This window comes from Dendronephthya gigantea, unplaced genomic scaffold, assembly GCF_004324835.1.
Source record: "Dendronephthya gigantea isolate DGI-Jeju-01 unplaced genomic scaffold, DenGig_1.0 000137F, whole genome shotgun sequence".
Taxonomy (NCBI): domain Eukaryota; kingdom Metazoa; phylum Cnidaria; class Anthozoa; order Malacalcyonacea; family Nephtheidae; genus Dendronephthya; species Dendronephthya gigantea.
In genome coordinates this window covers 560806-574245 of record NW_021163147.1, presented here as the reverse complement: position 1 = coordinate 574245, position 13440 = coordinate 560806, and the positions used below count along the sequence as shown (strand labels likewise).

General features: G+C 36.7%; 1 protein-coding gene across 1 annotated transcript; it reads right to left on the bottom strand.

The window, feature by feature from the left end:
• Nucleotides 1–4918: 4918 nt before the first annotated feature.
• Nucleotides 4919–6739, bottom strand: LOC114536504. Its single transcript, XM_028557849.1, has 2 exons — nt 6526–6739; nt 4919–6357 (listed from the first exon to the last, which is right to left on the bottom strand). Exons 1-2 carry the CDS (start codon nt 6737–6739, stop codon nt 4919–4921), a joined length of 1653 nt encoding a protein of 550 aa, XP_028413650.1.
• Nucleotides 6740–13440: the final 6701 nt, after the last annotated feature.

The following is a 13440-nucleotide window of genomic DNA, read 5'->3' as shown; positions in this document are numbered from 1 at the left end:
TCCATTATGGGCTCCGGATAAACTTCCAGCGGGAATTTTATTGCCCGGGCCGTCTTGATGGCGTTCATGTGCTGCACTCTTTTAAAGTGGACGAAGTAACAGGGAATATCGTTCTTTTGAAAGGCATCGATGAAAATCTACAATAAAAGTACTCGCCATTATAGTTACCCTTAAAGGTTCTGATGAACCACCTAAAATTGGTGACCCACGAAACGTGAGTATTATGAATGTTCCAACGAAGTGTGTTCATCAGAGTGACCGACTCCTAGAAGTCACATCTGGCAGTTGACGAACGTTTTATTTTCAATTTTGTGTCCTTTCGTTAAAATTATACGAAGTTCGAACTTCCTCACAGACAACATGATATAAAACAAAATTAACATAGGAAATAACAACAAAAAAGTAAACAAGTAATCTATATAGCAGGGATGGATCAATGCTCATCTTACAGGAGGGGTGCAGATTTTCCTAGAGGGGTGCATCGGTGTGCTAGCAAAGCTCTGGAAGAAGGGTGGATTGTAGCTTCGTGCACGCAGATACGATTCATCCCGGAATTTTTTCACTGAAGCGGTTGATGTCGAGATGGTCTTCTTAACTGCAATGAAAGTGGTTAAGTTCGGAAGCCTGTTTGGATTTATTGGTAGACCAAGACGATAATCAACTTCAGCTCTTTGGATTTCTAGTTCGAGGATAGATCTGTTAATGTTGAGACAGCTGAAGGTATTCAGTAGCACATCTAGCTCACTTAAGTTCAAGTAGGTATTTGAACCTGCATTAAGAGCATTGATAGCTCTAATGCCTGGTTTCCATTTAGTCGTGAGTGTCGTGAACATGTCAAGGTGGCTGATGTGATAGAATATTTCTATACGTGTGCAGTCAACAATGACAAATTTGAATACAGGAATGAAAACGAATTTACATCCCGACAATTTCTCATCGGCGAAAATGACATGTTTACGACAATTACGACTAAATGGAAACCAGGCTTAAGGATGTCTTTGTTCTTGGAGTCAAATCTGAATCAAACAATGGAAAGGACGATGCCTGATAATATTTGAATATTGAAAGTAACGATGGCTAAAGATTAAACATAAAAAAGAGTTCAAAAGCACATACCTGTTTATAGACTTGTTTTCAGCCGCCATTTTCGTGTTTTTATTGACTCGCCCCACTCCATATTGTTTAAACGCCCGGTTTAAGTCCCCGGCATATTTTATCACGGCTGTTAAATCCCCGCTTAATTCCCCGGTTTACACAAACGTATTGTTAATTCCACCGCCCTCTTGGGCATAGCACGTTGTTAAATAGCGTTAAATCCCCGTTAAATTTTGTTAATTTTACCAGCTAATGGGGGGGCCGTGGTGTCAATTAACTGAAGCATTAGTCCACTTTCTAAAGCCAGTTACGGTAAATGTGGTGTCAGCGGAATTTCTTGAGCTGAAGTTTTTAAAAGCAAAGCAAAATGCTGCATCGCTTTGGAGACCAGTGACTCCTTGCAACCAATTTGCTTCACTGATAAAAAATATCCTTCCCTAAGCAATATCCTTTATATTTTGCTCAAATGATACAAGAGAAACGACAATGTCAACACCCACAATAAAACATTAGTTGAGCAATTGGTGTTAAATGATCTTAGCTGATCTGGCTTAGCTGACACAAGTTAGTAATTAACAGGCAGATGAGAGGGTAGGGCAGGCGCGGGTTATATCTTAATGTGCAAACTTTCCCGTTCAAATGAAACGCCACAACGAAAGCTGATTTTTAGATCAATATATCTATACAGGTTTTATCGACGGAAACTAAAGCACAATTTTAGTTCCATTCATTCTACCTGATTCCTTCGCTGGATTCACCATGTCAAGAGGTTTTCTCTTTAGAAATAAGTTAACTGATTATATCGTATTTCTTTAATGTGTAGCTTTGCGATATCTGCTAAGTCAGTTCTAAGCATATTATCATATAACTTTGTGACATTAATTATTATACAACTAACATATACATATAACATTATTATACAACTATCGTACGGCCATGCATACGACGAGAATAACCTTTTATACTCTTTATATACCTTTCACTCTGGCGAGTGCATTTTAAAAAATCTTTCGTTTCTAAAAAATTTGTTTCTTCTAGTGTCTGGTGTCTAGACAAACATTTAGACAAATGTGATAATTACTCCGGCGTCAGCGATGGAGTTGAAAATTCGCCCCGGTTTTTTTTTTTTTTTATTTTTCGTCGTCGCAAGTCTGTAATGGCGCGAAATATACTAGTATTTAAAATGTGTATGTGACCGTATTTATCTACGTCCCAGTCTTATCTCCCAAGAGTTGTGGTGCACAGCTTTGGCTAATTTTCCAATGCGCGATTCGATTTCGCTCGCATGATACGGCAATTCCTCCAAGAGGAACAAATAAACCGTTCTTTTTATGCTGTTCGATTAAGTTTAGATTGAATTGGGGTAAGAATATATTTAATACATGTAGACCCGGTCCTATTTTAATAATATCGCTGCTATTTCGCCGTTTAACAAGATGATGTGGTCGTGTATGGGCGCTTTGACACGTCGCGTAGTTTGCACAGGATCGAAGATTTAATACTATATAACTATATAAGCGCGAATTCCAAAGGCAAAGTGTAAGACGAAGCGAATGTATCATGCGGTTTATTTACATTTTTGAACAAATTGAGCTTCTATACTGCGATGTGCTTCTGAATTTCGCGATCGAACATTTAGGTTCGCAAGGCATCTAAATATAACCCACGTGTTCTTTATGACCTTTTGACTTGTTCCATATCGGGTTTCATGTAAAAAGCGTCGAACTCTTTGCTTTTTAGATAATTATTTATTCAAAACACAAGTCACAAACCAACATAATTTACATGTTGTCCGACTGAGTGCAACTTTATCCGACCCGATCACCTGACCTAATTAACCAACCAATCAAATAAATTAATTTAGAATATAAAGATCTATTGTTTTCTACATCTACTCTGGTGAGAGACAAGGTGCTGAAAAAGTCCTTTCCTCGTAAAGTCATGTAGAACTATTGAATGCGCTGGCTCCTTCGATACACGAATAGGACTTTCCACAGCAATCTCGAATGCTTGAGATTTACCCGCCCCTGGTTCGCTCAAACAAACGGTATATAGATTACATGGCTCTCGATAACGGTTTCGAATTTTCAATTTCGTTTTCGGGCCCATCAAGGTTGACACAACCGATATAGCGGCAATCAAGATAAACTCTGGTCTTGTGTTGACAGAGAATGCCATCAGCCATTCCATTATCGCCTCCGGGAAAACGTCCAGAAGCAAGAGTTTAATTCATCCAGAATCATTGATATCCCACCCAGTGGCGTAGCCAGCCTGACGATTTAGTCATGCTATGCAAATTTTATGTTATTATCATTATTCATTTCTTTAAAAATTCATTGTTTTCACAGTCAATGAACACCAAAATATTAGCATAGCATGACTAAATTGTCGGGCTGGCTACGCCACTGATCCCACCATAGCCTTTATGGGTTTCGTGCATTAATGAAATAGTGGGCTGGCAAAAATGGTAAAATACTATTTAACCAATAGTTGAAACTTTTGTTCTGAATTCCTTTGGATTGTAAAACTGTCAGTGGTGTAGCCAGCACCACGGTGAAGGTCCTGCTCATCGAGCACCGAAGGTGCGAGCACCCTAGGGGGGTCTGAAGGTCCCCAGTAAATTTTTTATATCTCGAAGCCTGGAAACAGCATTTGCGGCGTTCTGGGGGCAGTATCAAAAAAAATTTGCCCTAACCCTGCAACTCTGATAGACCATAAATGGCTCAGAGAATAAAGCTTTTGCACTGTAGAAGTCAAATAGACAACGCTCATCATAGCCAGAAAGTAAAAGAGTTGCATAATTGCATTTCTGTATTGCTGCAACTAAATATGCCATGGGCCATGGCCCATTACTCCTCGTTTTATTTTCAAATTGCAAGTACACACACTTAGCGCAAATTGGCTCACGATTGACAAAGACGATGTCACCTTGTTTTCAAAATATCATTTAACGAGAATGAAGAAACAGAGAACAATGAAACGTACAATAGTGCACAATGCACTAGTGACTGCTCATAACATGATGAAAAGTAAGAATATAGATAATATCTAATACAGTATCAGTATGAACAGAATAGTAAATGCAAAAGAAGTAAGAAGTCACTAAGAACTATTAAACACATTACACATATGTATATTGCAGTGAAAAGGTGCAACTATGCAAGGGTGCACAAAAGACCACTCATACATGATGAATGAATATTTATTGGGGTCACCACCCCTTAAGTGTGGGTATCTCCCCATTAGGAGAAAAAATGTATAAGATTTTATATGTTTTTAATACTTTCTTAAACACATAGGTTACAATGAAAAGGTGCAAAAGTGCACAAAGGACTGCTCATACATGAATTTAAAGTAAATATTCAATTCAATATGAACAGGGATGGCCCATTATTTATATATTGGGGTCACCACACTTGTGGATATCTCCCCTAGAACCAATTAGAAGAATATATTTTTATGATTTTAATATTTTCTTTAACACATATATTACATGAAGTGAAAAGGTGCAAGAGTGCACAAAGGACTGCTCATAAGCAATTAATGAATGAATAGTAACTATTCAATACAGTGTGAACAGATGGCCCATGGGGTCACCACACCAGCAGTGAATATCTCCCCTTGGACCAATTAAATGTATATACAAATAATTTTTTAAAGTTTTTATATTTTATATAACAGGCTATTACAATAAGGTGCAAGAGTGCACAAAGGTCATGATGAATGAATTATAAAAATTGAACCCATTTAACAGGGATGAACTAGTAATGAAATAGTTATACTTACATTCAACAGCTAATGTCTCTTATACTTAACCTGTCTACTATTTGTAAAGAAAGGCAAGTCTCCTTGGCTTCTCCACAAACTTCTCCACAACATCACTATGTAGCACATTGGCATCTTCTTTTTCTTTTAGAATGTCTCTATGGATTGAAATCCTACAAAGAGAACTAAGGCGCCCTTGACTCATTCTATTTCTCAAATAGGTCTTTACCCTTTTCAAGCAGGAAAATGATCTTTCAACAGAAGCACTAGTTACTGACAAGACAACATTCATTTTCATTAATTTGACAGCTTCAGGAATACTAGATTGGAGATTAAACTTAAAAATATAGGTTAGTAATTCATTACATGTGTCTTTATGAAAATCCTGATCCCTGTAAATGAAAGAAAGTTGGCTCTCAAGCATGGAGATATCATAAAGGGGCCCGTACATCTCTTTTAGTAAAATAATTTTCTCAGGTGGTACCACCCCACCCCAAGATGCAAATTTTTTTGGATTGAAAAGATCTAAAAATGCATATTGTTTCATATCCTGAAACCTCTCATTCATCATACTAACAATGGAGTCGATAATCTCAAAATAAATTTGCTTATGGTTGTGTCTTTTCTCAAGTCTGCTTTCTGGTGGGCCCAATATATCTACTGCTTCTTGGTATAATTCAGAAAATTTATCATCACTACGAAGAGAAGAAACAAAGGTTACAAAACGCTGAATTCTTACCATACCATAATTAAAGTCAGTTTGTTGGCCTTGCAGAATTTCATATAGGATTGATGATTGTTGGAAAATCTGTTGAAAAACACAGACCAAAAAGCAAAACAAAAAACTACTAATATTATGTAGCAAACCAGATATCTTTCCCAATGATTCTCCATCCCAGCTCCCAGGCTCATCCACTACTCCAAGAAAAATGTCATGAAGTTTCTGGTAATTTCTATGCAAGACACTTATCACACGAGATCGATAGTACCACCTAGTATCACCAGGGCTGGGGAACTCTATTTGATGAGAATTAAGAAAGGCTTTTCTTTGAGGGGCATTACTAGTAAAAGTACAAAACGCTCCTATATCAACAAAGAAAATTTTAACAGGGGCTATAGATGAGGCAGACTGACACAAAACTAAATTTAATCTGTGAGCTGCACAATGAACAAAGTATGCAAAAGGATATTCTTGACGCACTCGAACCTGGACACCACTAACATGACCAGACATAACAGCAGCACCATCATAGGTTTGCATCACTAATTTATCCTTGATGTTGGAATGGGGACTAAGCTTATCCTTCACAAACTGGGATATGGCAGCAGCATCACTCTTTGTGCTGACATCTTCAAATCCCAATTGTCTTTCTACTATCTTACAACCTTTATCCATACGGACTATCATGCTTACCTGTTCTTTAGTTGAGACATCAGAAGTTTCATCAACCTGCACACTGATGAAAGTACACTCGTTAATCTCCTTAAAAATAGTATCTTCAATAATGGAATCAAGGCAACAGATTAAATCATTTTGTATTTCAGGAGAGACCCCAGTGAAACGTGAATCTCCACCCTGACCAGATTCAGCTAGTCTGCCATGCAATCATCGTTCAAACACGGAATCTAACTTAGCATAGGACTCGAGTAACTCCCTGTAATTACCGCGGTTCAAGCTATCTTCAGATTCATCATGGCCTCTAAACGCCAACTCCTGTTTGGATAAATACAAAACAGCCTCGGTTATGGTTTTTAAAATTTCTCTGTTTTGCCTTAGCTCCTCATTGTGGCGTTGTATCTCGTCTCTTCTTGCTTGGGAGATAAGAGAATCCACTCGAGCACTGGAACCGTACGTCTTCCAGGTCTTCAAAGCAGCCATGTGTGACTTCGCCTTTTCATGCTTTTTGCAATCAGAGAGGAAGCCATGCATGTCGCTATAACCATTCTTGCTCTAAGTCGGCGACTTTCCAGGGCAAAACAAAAGACACGGCCAGCAAAATAATCTTTTTAACTCTGTGCTACCACAAAGCCAATCCTTCTTTTCATACCAAGCCATTTGAAAAGATCTCCCTCTCGCACTAATACTCAAATTAGAGTTTAACAATAACAATAACATTTTGTTCCGCGGTTGCTCGAACAGAAAATGATTTTCTTAACAAAGAATTTATGATATCAGCTTCAGTTGAAGCTAGATTTGTCACGCTTGCTGAAGCCATTGCAAAAACACTCGCTCAAAGACAATAACCATGCAAACTACGCTCAAGTGTGTGTACTCACGCGGAAACGTCGCAAGAAAAGGCAATACAATATGCAGCTCAGGACGAGCAGGACCGGTAGCTACGCCACTGAAAACTGTCAATTCACTTTCGAACATTTAGAACAATGTTGAGCACTTTTAAACTTTTAGTGAAAACTATAGTAATTTAAACTTAAAGTATATTAAAATTATCCTATTTCTTAATAATAACTTATCTGGCCTGAGTAACATACTTCAGTAACTTGAACAGCGAATAGTTCTGATCTAGTTGGAAATCCATGTTGATGTGTGTTGATGTTGATGTTGTCAGCTTAAATTTAACATCGTCTAGTGTATGGCTCTATAGATTAGCCTTCTTGTCTCTCTTTAATATTCGTGTGTCCCTTGGTATTTCTTTTCATCGTGATGTTATTCAGGCTAATGCCTTATGAATAATGCACGCCTTAAAGATTTGTGCTCAGACTTGTGCACGCCTTAAAGACTAGTGCTTACGCTTGGCTAAGGGAAGAACTAAAACTAGTCATTTCCCCAACGCAATACAGTAGCACATGCTATCGTGGTTTGTGGTCGACACCTTGTTACGCGTTTGTGGGATAAGGGGTGGGTAGCTAGTTGCTTACTCGTGCATGTAACTATTTGCTCTCTCATGCACGTAAGTCCAAGTTTACTAAAGGTCATCGAATATATAAAATACATAGTTTTAGTATTAAAGCATATAACGCTATTATAATTATAATTACATGATATTACGGTATCATGTAACACCACTCGTTTCGTGAATCGGTCTTTCGGCAATCTTTTTTCAATCTTTAGCGTGTATATGGATGTGGGATCTTTTTTGTCTAAACAAATCCAAGGAATTGTCTGTATTGGGTGTTGATGCAAGAAGCACATACGAAATTTGTCGCTAAAAGGTTGTATTTTGTGAATAAATTTCTTTGCTTGGGTCTGTGGGCCATACCATATCTATGTTTTTGCTACTGTGTGTTTTCATTCCTTTCATTTTCGTCCTCATTTTCTTCCTAGTTTACCTTGTCGAGTTTCTCTTTGTTAGATATATGACTTTTATAAGTGCCAGTTGCGTAATTCTGTTGTTCTCAGATCGTGTTAGCATCAAGCAGTAATTACTTAATAATTACGCATACTATTGATTTTAGCGTCGATACTTGCCAATTAATTCATAGGGCGTTCACCTCCAACTGGTATATCGGGCATGTAAACGATTGACCAAAACACTAAAACTTAATTCATGTGGTTAACGTACATTAATGCTAAAAAATTTGAACACAGGTAACAAGTAAAAGCAACAGTAAGTAAAACCAGTAAAATTATATTTCATTGATTAAGTACATCAAAATGTCGGGAATTCATTATCAAGTATAGGTTAGAGACTTGAGATTAACAAATATATACATTGACTAATAAATTTATTAAGTTAAATGCTTTACTATCCTCATTCTTTTTCTTCTGGTTTTTTCATTCTGTTACCCATGGATACTCGGATATTTTTGCACTTTTGTTCCATGGTAGACTTTGAATCATTGCTGCTCCGGAATGTTTTAGTAACATAATATAGAAAAATATAAACAACTTTTGTGTATCTTTTATATGCAAAGCTTCCTCCTATGCTCCAGTGGCCGGTTGTTCGAAAGACGCTTAGCTTAAACTGTGTATAAGTTAAAAATGGAAAACAAAATTATCTATTCATTGAGCAACTGAGCTGAAATATTTCGATGTAAATAGTTTAATTCTCAATGAAAGTACATTTTAAATGCATAGGATGCAGGTTCATTCATTCACAAGATCTATGAGAGTATTTTTAAACTTTGGCTTATCCACCGTTGAAGCTAAACGCCTTTCGAACAACCGGCCCCAGCAAAGCACAACCTAAACTATGATTAATTCCACTTTTGTGCGATTTATTGCTGGTAGCCCTTCTTTAGACTTTCCATTTACTGATGATTCAGCCAAAACTGACCTTTGAAATAGTGCAGTCATAAGATTCACGGTCATCTTCTTGTAGTTGGGCGACCGCGTGATTTCACCCATTTGAACAGCATCACTAAAATCCTGAAAGAATATGTAATAAAATTTGATTATACACATGGCTCTAATATCTACTTCTAAATTAGCAAGTGATCCCTATTATAACCTTTTTGACAAATTGTACGTATGCAGGTAAAAATGTAAAACATTGATAAAAATATAATGGATGGCAGATGAATTCATTTGTTGTGGGTACGGCGTAAACGAGAGTTGATGTAGGTATCATGTATATTTGGAAGTTGATGTAGATATCAAGTATATTTTGGGGTTGATGTAGGTATGAGGTGTTTGGGGCTTGATGTGGGTATGAGGTATTTGAGAGAAGATAATGTAGGTATGGGATAATGTAGAGTTGATGTGTTTATCAGGTATTTAGGGGTTGATGAGGGTATCAGGTATTTGGGAGTTGGGAGTTCACGTGTGTATGGAAGTTATGTGGGTAATGTTCAAGCAAGATATAACTATATGTGCATCATTCTGCTCTCAAGCCCACAAGCCGATGACACCTTGCCGAGACATTTCCGGTACATTTTTGTTATGCGCAGAAAATTGTAATATTTTGCCAATACATTGATTGAGCTTTTCCATAAAAGAATATTCGCGGTTTTTTTTTAAAACAATATAACCGTTCCTTGGAACGACAGTTTCCATATGTCTTTCCAACGTCTGCAAATGTGGATTCTTTCATGCAGGATTCGTAAATTTAAATAACAAACAATTTGAACGAGTTTTTTTCCTTTCTAAATGGGATACTTTAGAAAACCCCCGCTTATTTTACTTACCGGCGTATTTGAAAGATACTTATTTCAACAGCCTTTAGAGACATTCTGAATTGCAATGAGAAGTGATTGTGTTTCGAAAGAACAGCAAAGAATTCTCGTTGGGTCCAGTTCGGTTTTATCTGAACATTTATTATCAATTAAAACCTCTAGTTGCTTACGTTTCATTATGTATGTCGTGTACTTTGTTTTCTCTACCTACATGTACGTAATGTGCGTTCTGGTTTGTGTTCTTGAAATTTATGTTTTTGATAACTAATATTTATATTACATTGTGTGTCCGTTCTTCTGTTTGCGTTTTAAATTAGATAAGTTTCTTGTTCGTGTATATGAACTTATTATTACTCTTCCTTGACTCTTTCTCTTTCGTGCTACAAAAAGTGTGTTCTTGGCGAATAAACTCAATAGGTTTTGTCCATGAAGAGGTAAAATGTTTTCAACCTAAATCCCACTGGAGAACATGCTCGGATTTTTCTTCCTGGTCCAGTTTCAACGTCACATAATGGAACTGCATTGGATGTATAACACAAAAGTTTCTGGAGAGCAAAACGTGTTGAAATGGTAACGTCGATCACTATTGAAGTTCCCAATTACATTGTCTTGTATTAGCAAATGAAGTAATGAATGTCCATGTGAAATATCCGGGTGGCAAAGAGTTGATTAGTGAAGCAGAAAGATTTGCGAACATTGTGTTTCAAGAAAACATTTTTATATTTGGAACTCTTGTATCTTTCGAAGCCCATGAAGGAATCATCAATGCAAAATTTTGCACCAACCTCCCTGAATTTTCCCTCCTCGATCACCATTGTTACCATACTATCTAACACTGGCAGTTGGCTAACATTTAATAAAATTCGAGCAACCACCATTTTGTACGAAAAAGAATTGCAAGCCCACCCAATCGAATCCCACCTACCCATTCAACCCCTCACCTATAGTCCAAGAGAACACATTAAAGTATTTCAAAGGTATTTAAGAAATACCTCCACCGCCATCCCAAAACTACACCCGTGTTGACGCTTCTAATTAACGTTAACTTCCTACCTTTTTACGACCACCACCATCAACTATTCTATACCAACTGAAGTGGTAAATCGGGAAAGTGGCTATGTATCTAAACACAAATTCAAATTTGGATATAATATTTACAAGTCATATCCAAACGTCTGCCGTTTGTAATTTCTTGCAAACACAACAACACACAAGAACGAACACCTAAATCTATCTCGTTGATCGATATACCTCGAGTTAGTCCAAAGCTTTGCAGAAAAAGGTGCTATCAAGATAAAGCAAAGATTGGAAAAGATTACAGATTTCGAATGTGATAATGCAATACCCAACAAGTCAAAAATGATATACATATAAAATGATATATCACAAACATGTTTGACTATTTGACAACACCATGCAAAACTTTAAAGAACATTACCGTTTGAAGAACGTTTGAAATGAATAATCCTCCGTATGGACATTGGTCAATTAAAAACAAAGGATTTAGAAGATCCTTTTGAATCCTCGCCCGAAGAATATCAGTGTTGAAAAAGCGAAGCTAAAGCCGAAGCCAGATCTATTGTCATACTTCGCACAAACTTGTATCTGTACTTAAACAAAGTTCACGTTATCTCAGAAAGTGCTTCCTCTGTTTCATGGCGTTTGGCCTCAAGTCACACTGAAGAACGTGTTCCCATCTCTAATGATGCATGAGTTGGGGTGTTCTTGTAAACCTTATACTTCATTTTGAGCAATTATAAGGTGGTTGTGGCGTCCCCACATTTACTGGGTGATTTATTTCAAATACGAGGCTCCTGGCTCTTTATCACTTGTTTTTCTTTACACTTTATAAAATTAATCTTGTTTTTCTTTCAAATTCTCTTCAGCTCCTTCTTTCATTATTTCTTTTGAGCGAAACTCAAATCTCGATGTGATGAAGTGTGAGTGATCTAAATCGTTCACTTCACCTTGCCGGAAAGAATCCACATTTGTAAAGCAGTTTGATACACCAGGAACGTGTGCATTTATTGATTAAATGGCAAAATTAATTACAATTTTTTTGTCTCGCATTCACGCATTTTACGACAAAAATGACTAAATATCAATGAAACTAAAAAGCAATGAACTCGAAAACATAAGTAAGTATTTTTTTTAATGTTTTGCTATCCATCTTACATTGTATTTTGCAATGCACACGATATCTAAATTGACTTGAAGCCCTACCAGCTCTTTCTATAGTTCTTTATGCCCGGCATATACGCTATGCACGGAGTTGTAGTCACTGTCTATGTTCCCTCAAATTTTCCCTCCACAAAATTTTTTATAATCCGCATGAATTATACAATGGAAACATATCCCAGAAACTTTAAAACTGCAAACTTTACCGCACAGTCTTTATATATTGATTACTTTTTTCGCTCATATTTGTCTTTGCTAATCTCTTAGAGTTGCACTCTAAGACTAAAATGTATAACTTTTGCTCAGTGTTTAAAAAACAGCGAGGAGAGTTTTTTAAAAAAATAGATGCTGAACAGCAGAGGGTCAAAGGATTGCACTGCATGTGTGTGCAAAATATTCGTTAGCATTTTAAGCCACTAAGTTCAAGGGTCAGGTGTCAAAATGTGTGTGTGTTGTGGGTAGTGGGGTTTGCGTGTGGGTTATTATGGTTGTGTGGATATTCAATGTCAGATTTTCAAGGGTAAGGTCGTGTTTTAGTCTCTGCATGGGAAAAACATTTCGAAAAAGCTTTATAAAATAAACCCTCCCCTGTTTTTCTCAAAAATCGATTCAAGCATGACACATGCATAAGAGGGATAAAAAATATGGTATAAATGACTGCCAAATCTCGTGATTTTCTGACTTTTCCTATCATGAAATTATTTCCACTATGTAAACATGTGGAACAGCCTCGAATATTCATCAACGGCCATTGGAAATGGAATCGAAAAATTTAATATAAAAAATATCAAATATAAATGTATATAATAATGAGTAATTATGGAACAAAACCAGATGCCTCCGCCCCCTGCCTGTCCAAAACGCTAAGTTTGGTTACTACAAAAAAAAAAACAATTTAAATCAGAATTTACAAACATTTTCTACCGAGATAGCCGTTTTGCCTCTTTTAATTTATACCCAGCAAGCACCAAGCCCAAAGCAGCGTTTTGCTCCGAGCATGCGCCGAATGTAGAAAAGCATTTTTTGGAAAGTTGTTTAGTTAAAGTTTTTTTTTGTTGTTCCAAATGGCTTTCCACGCTTTGAGGAGAGAGATCGAAACTTTGTCACACTTTGTTATTTTTAATATGGTTCCCAGAAACGCCGCCCTGCCTTCCACGTGCATTTTCTCACGATGCAGACGTCTGCACAAGTATGGGGCTACGGAAATATATGTATATAATTATATATATATATATATATATATATATATAGTAGGTGGTTACCATATATATATATATATGTATATATATATATATATATATATATATATATATATATATATATATATAT

Excerpts from the sequence above, each read along its gene's own strand:
- LOC114536504 (XM_028557849.1), bottom strand. The coding sequence starts at position 6,739 with ATGGCTGCTTTGAAGACCTGGAAGACGTACGGTTCCAGTGCTCGAGTG. Across the intron at positions 6,358-6,525 it reads TGAAGATAGCTTGAACCGCG|ATACTATTTTTAAGGAGATT; the intron begins GTAATTACAGGG and ends CCATTATTGAAG.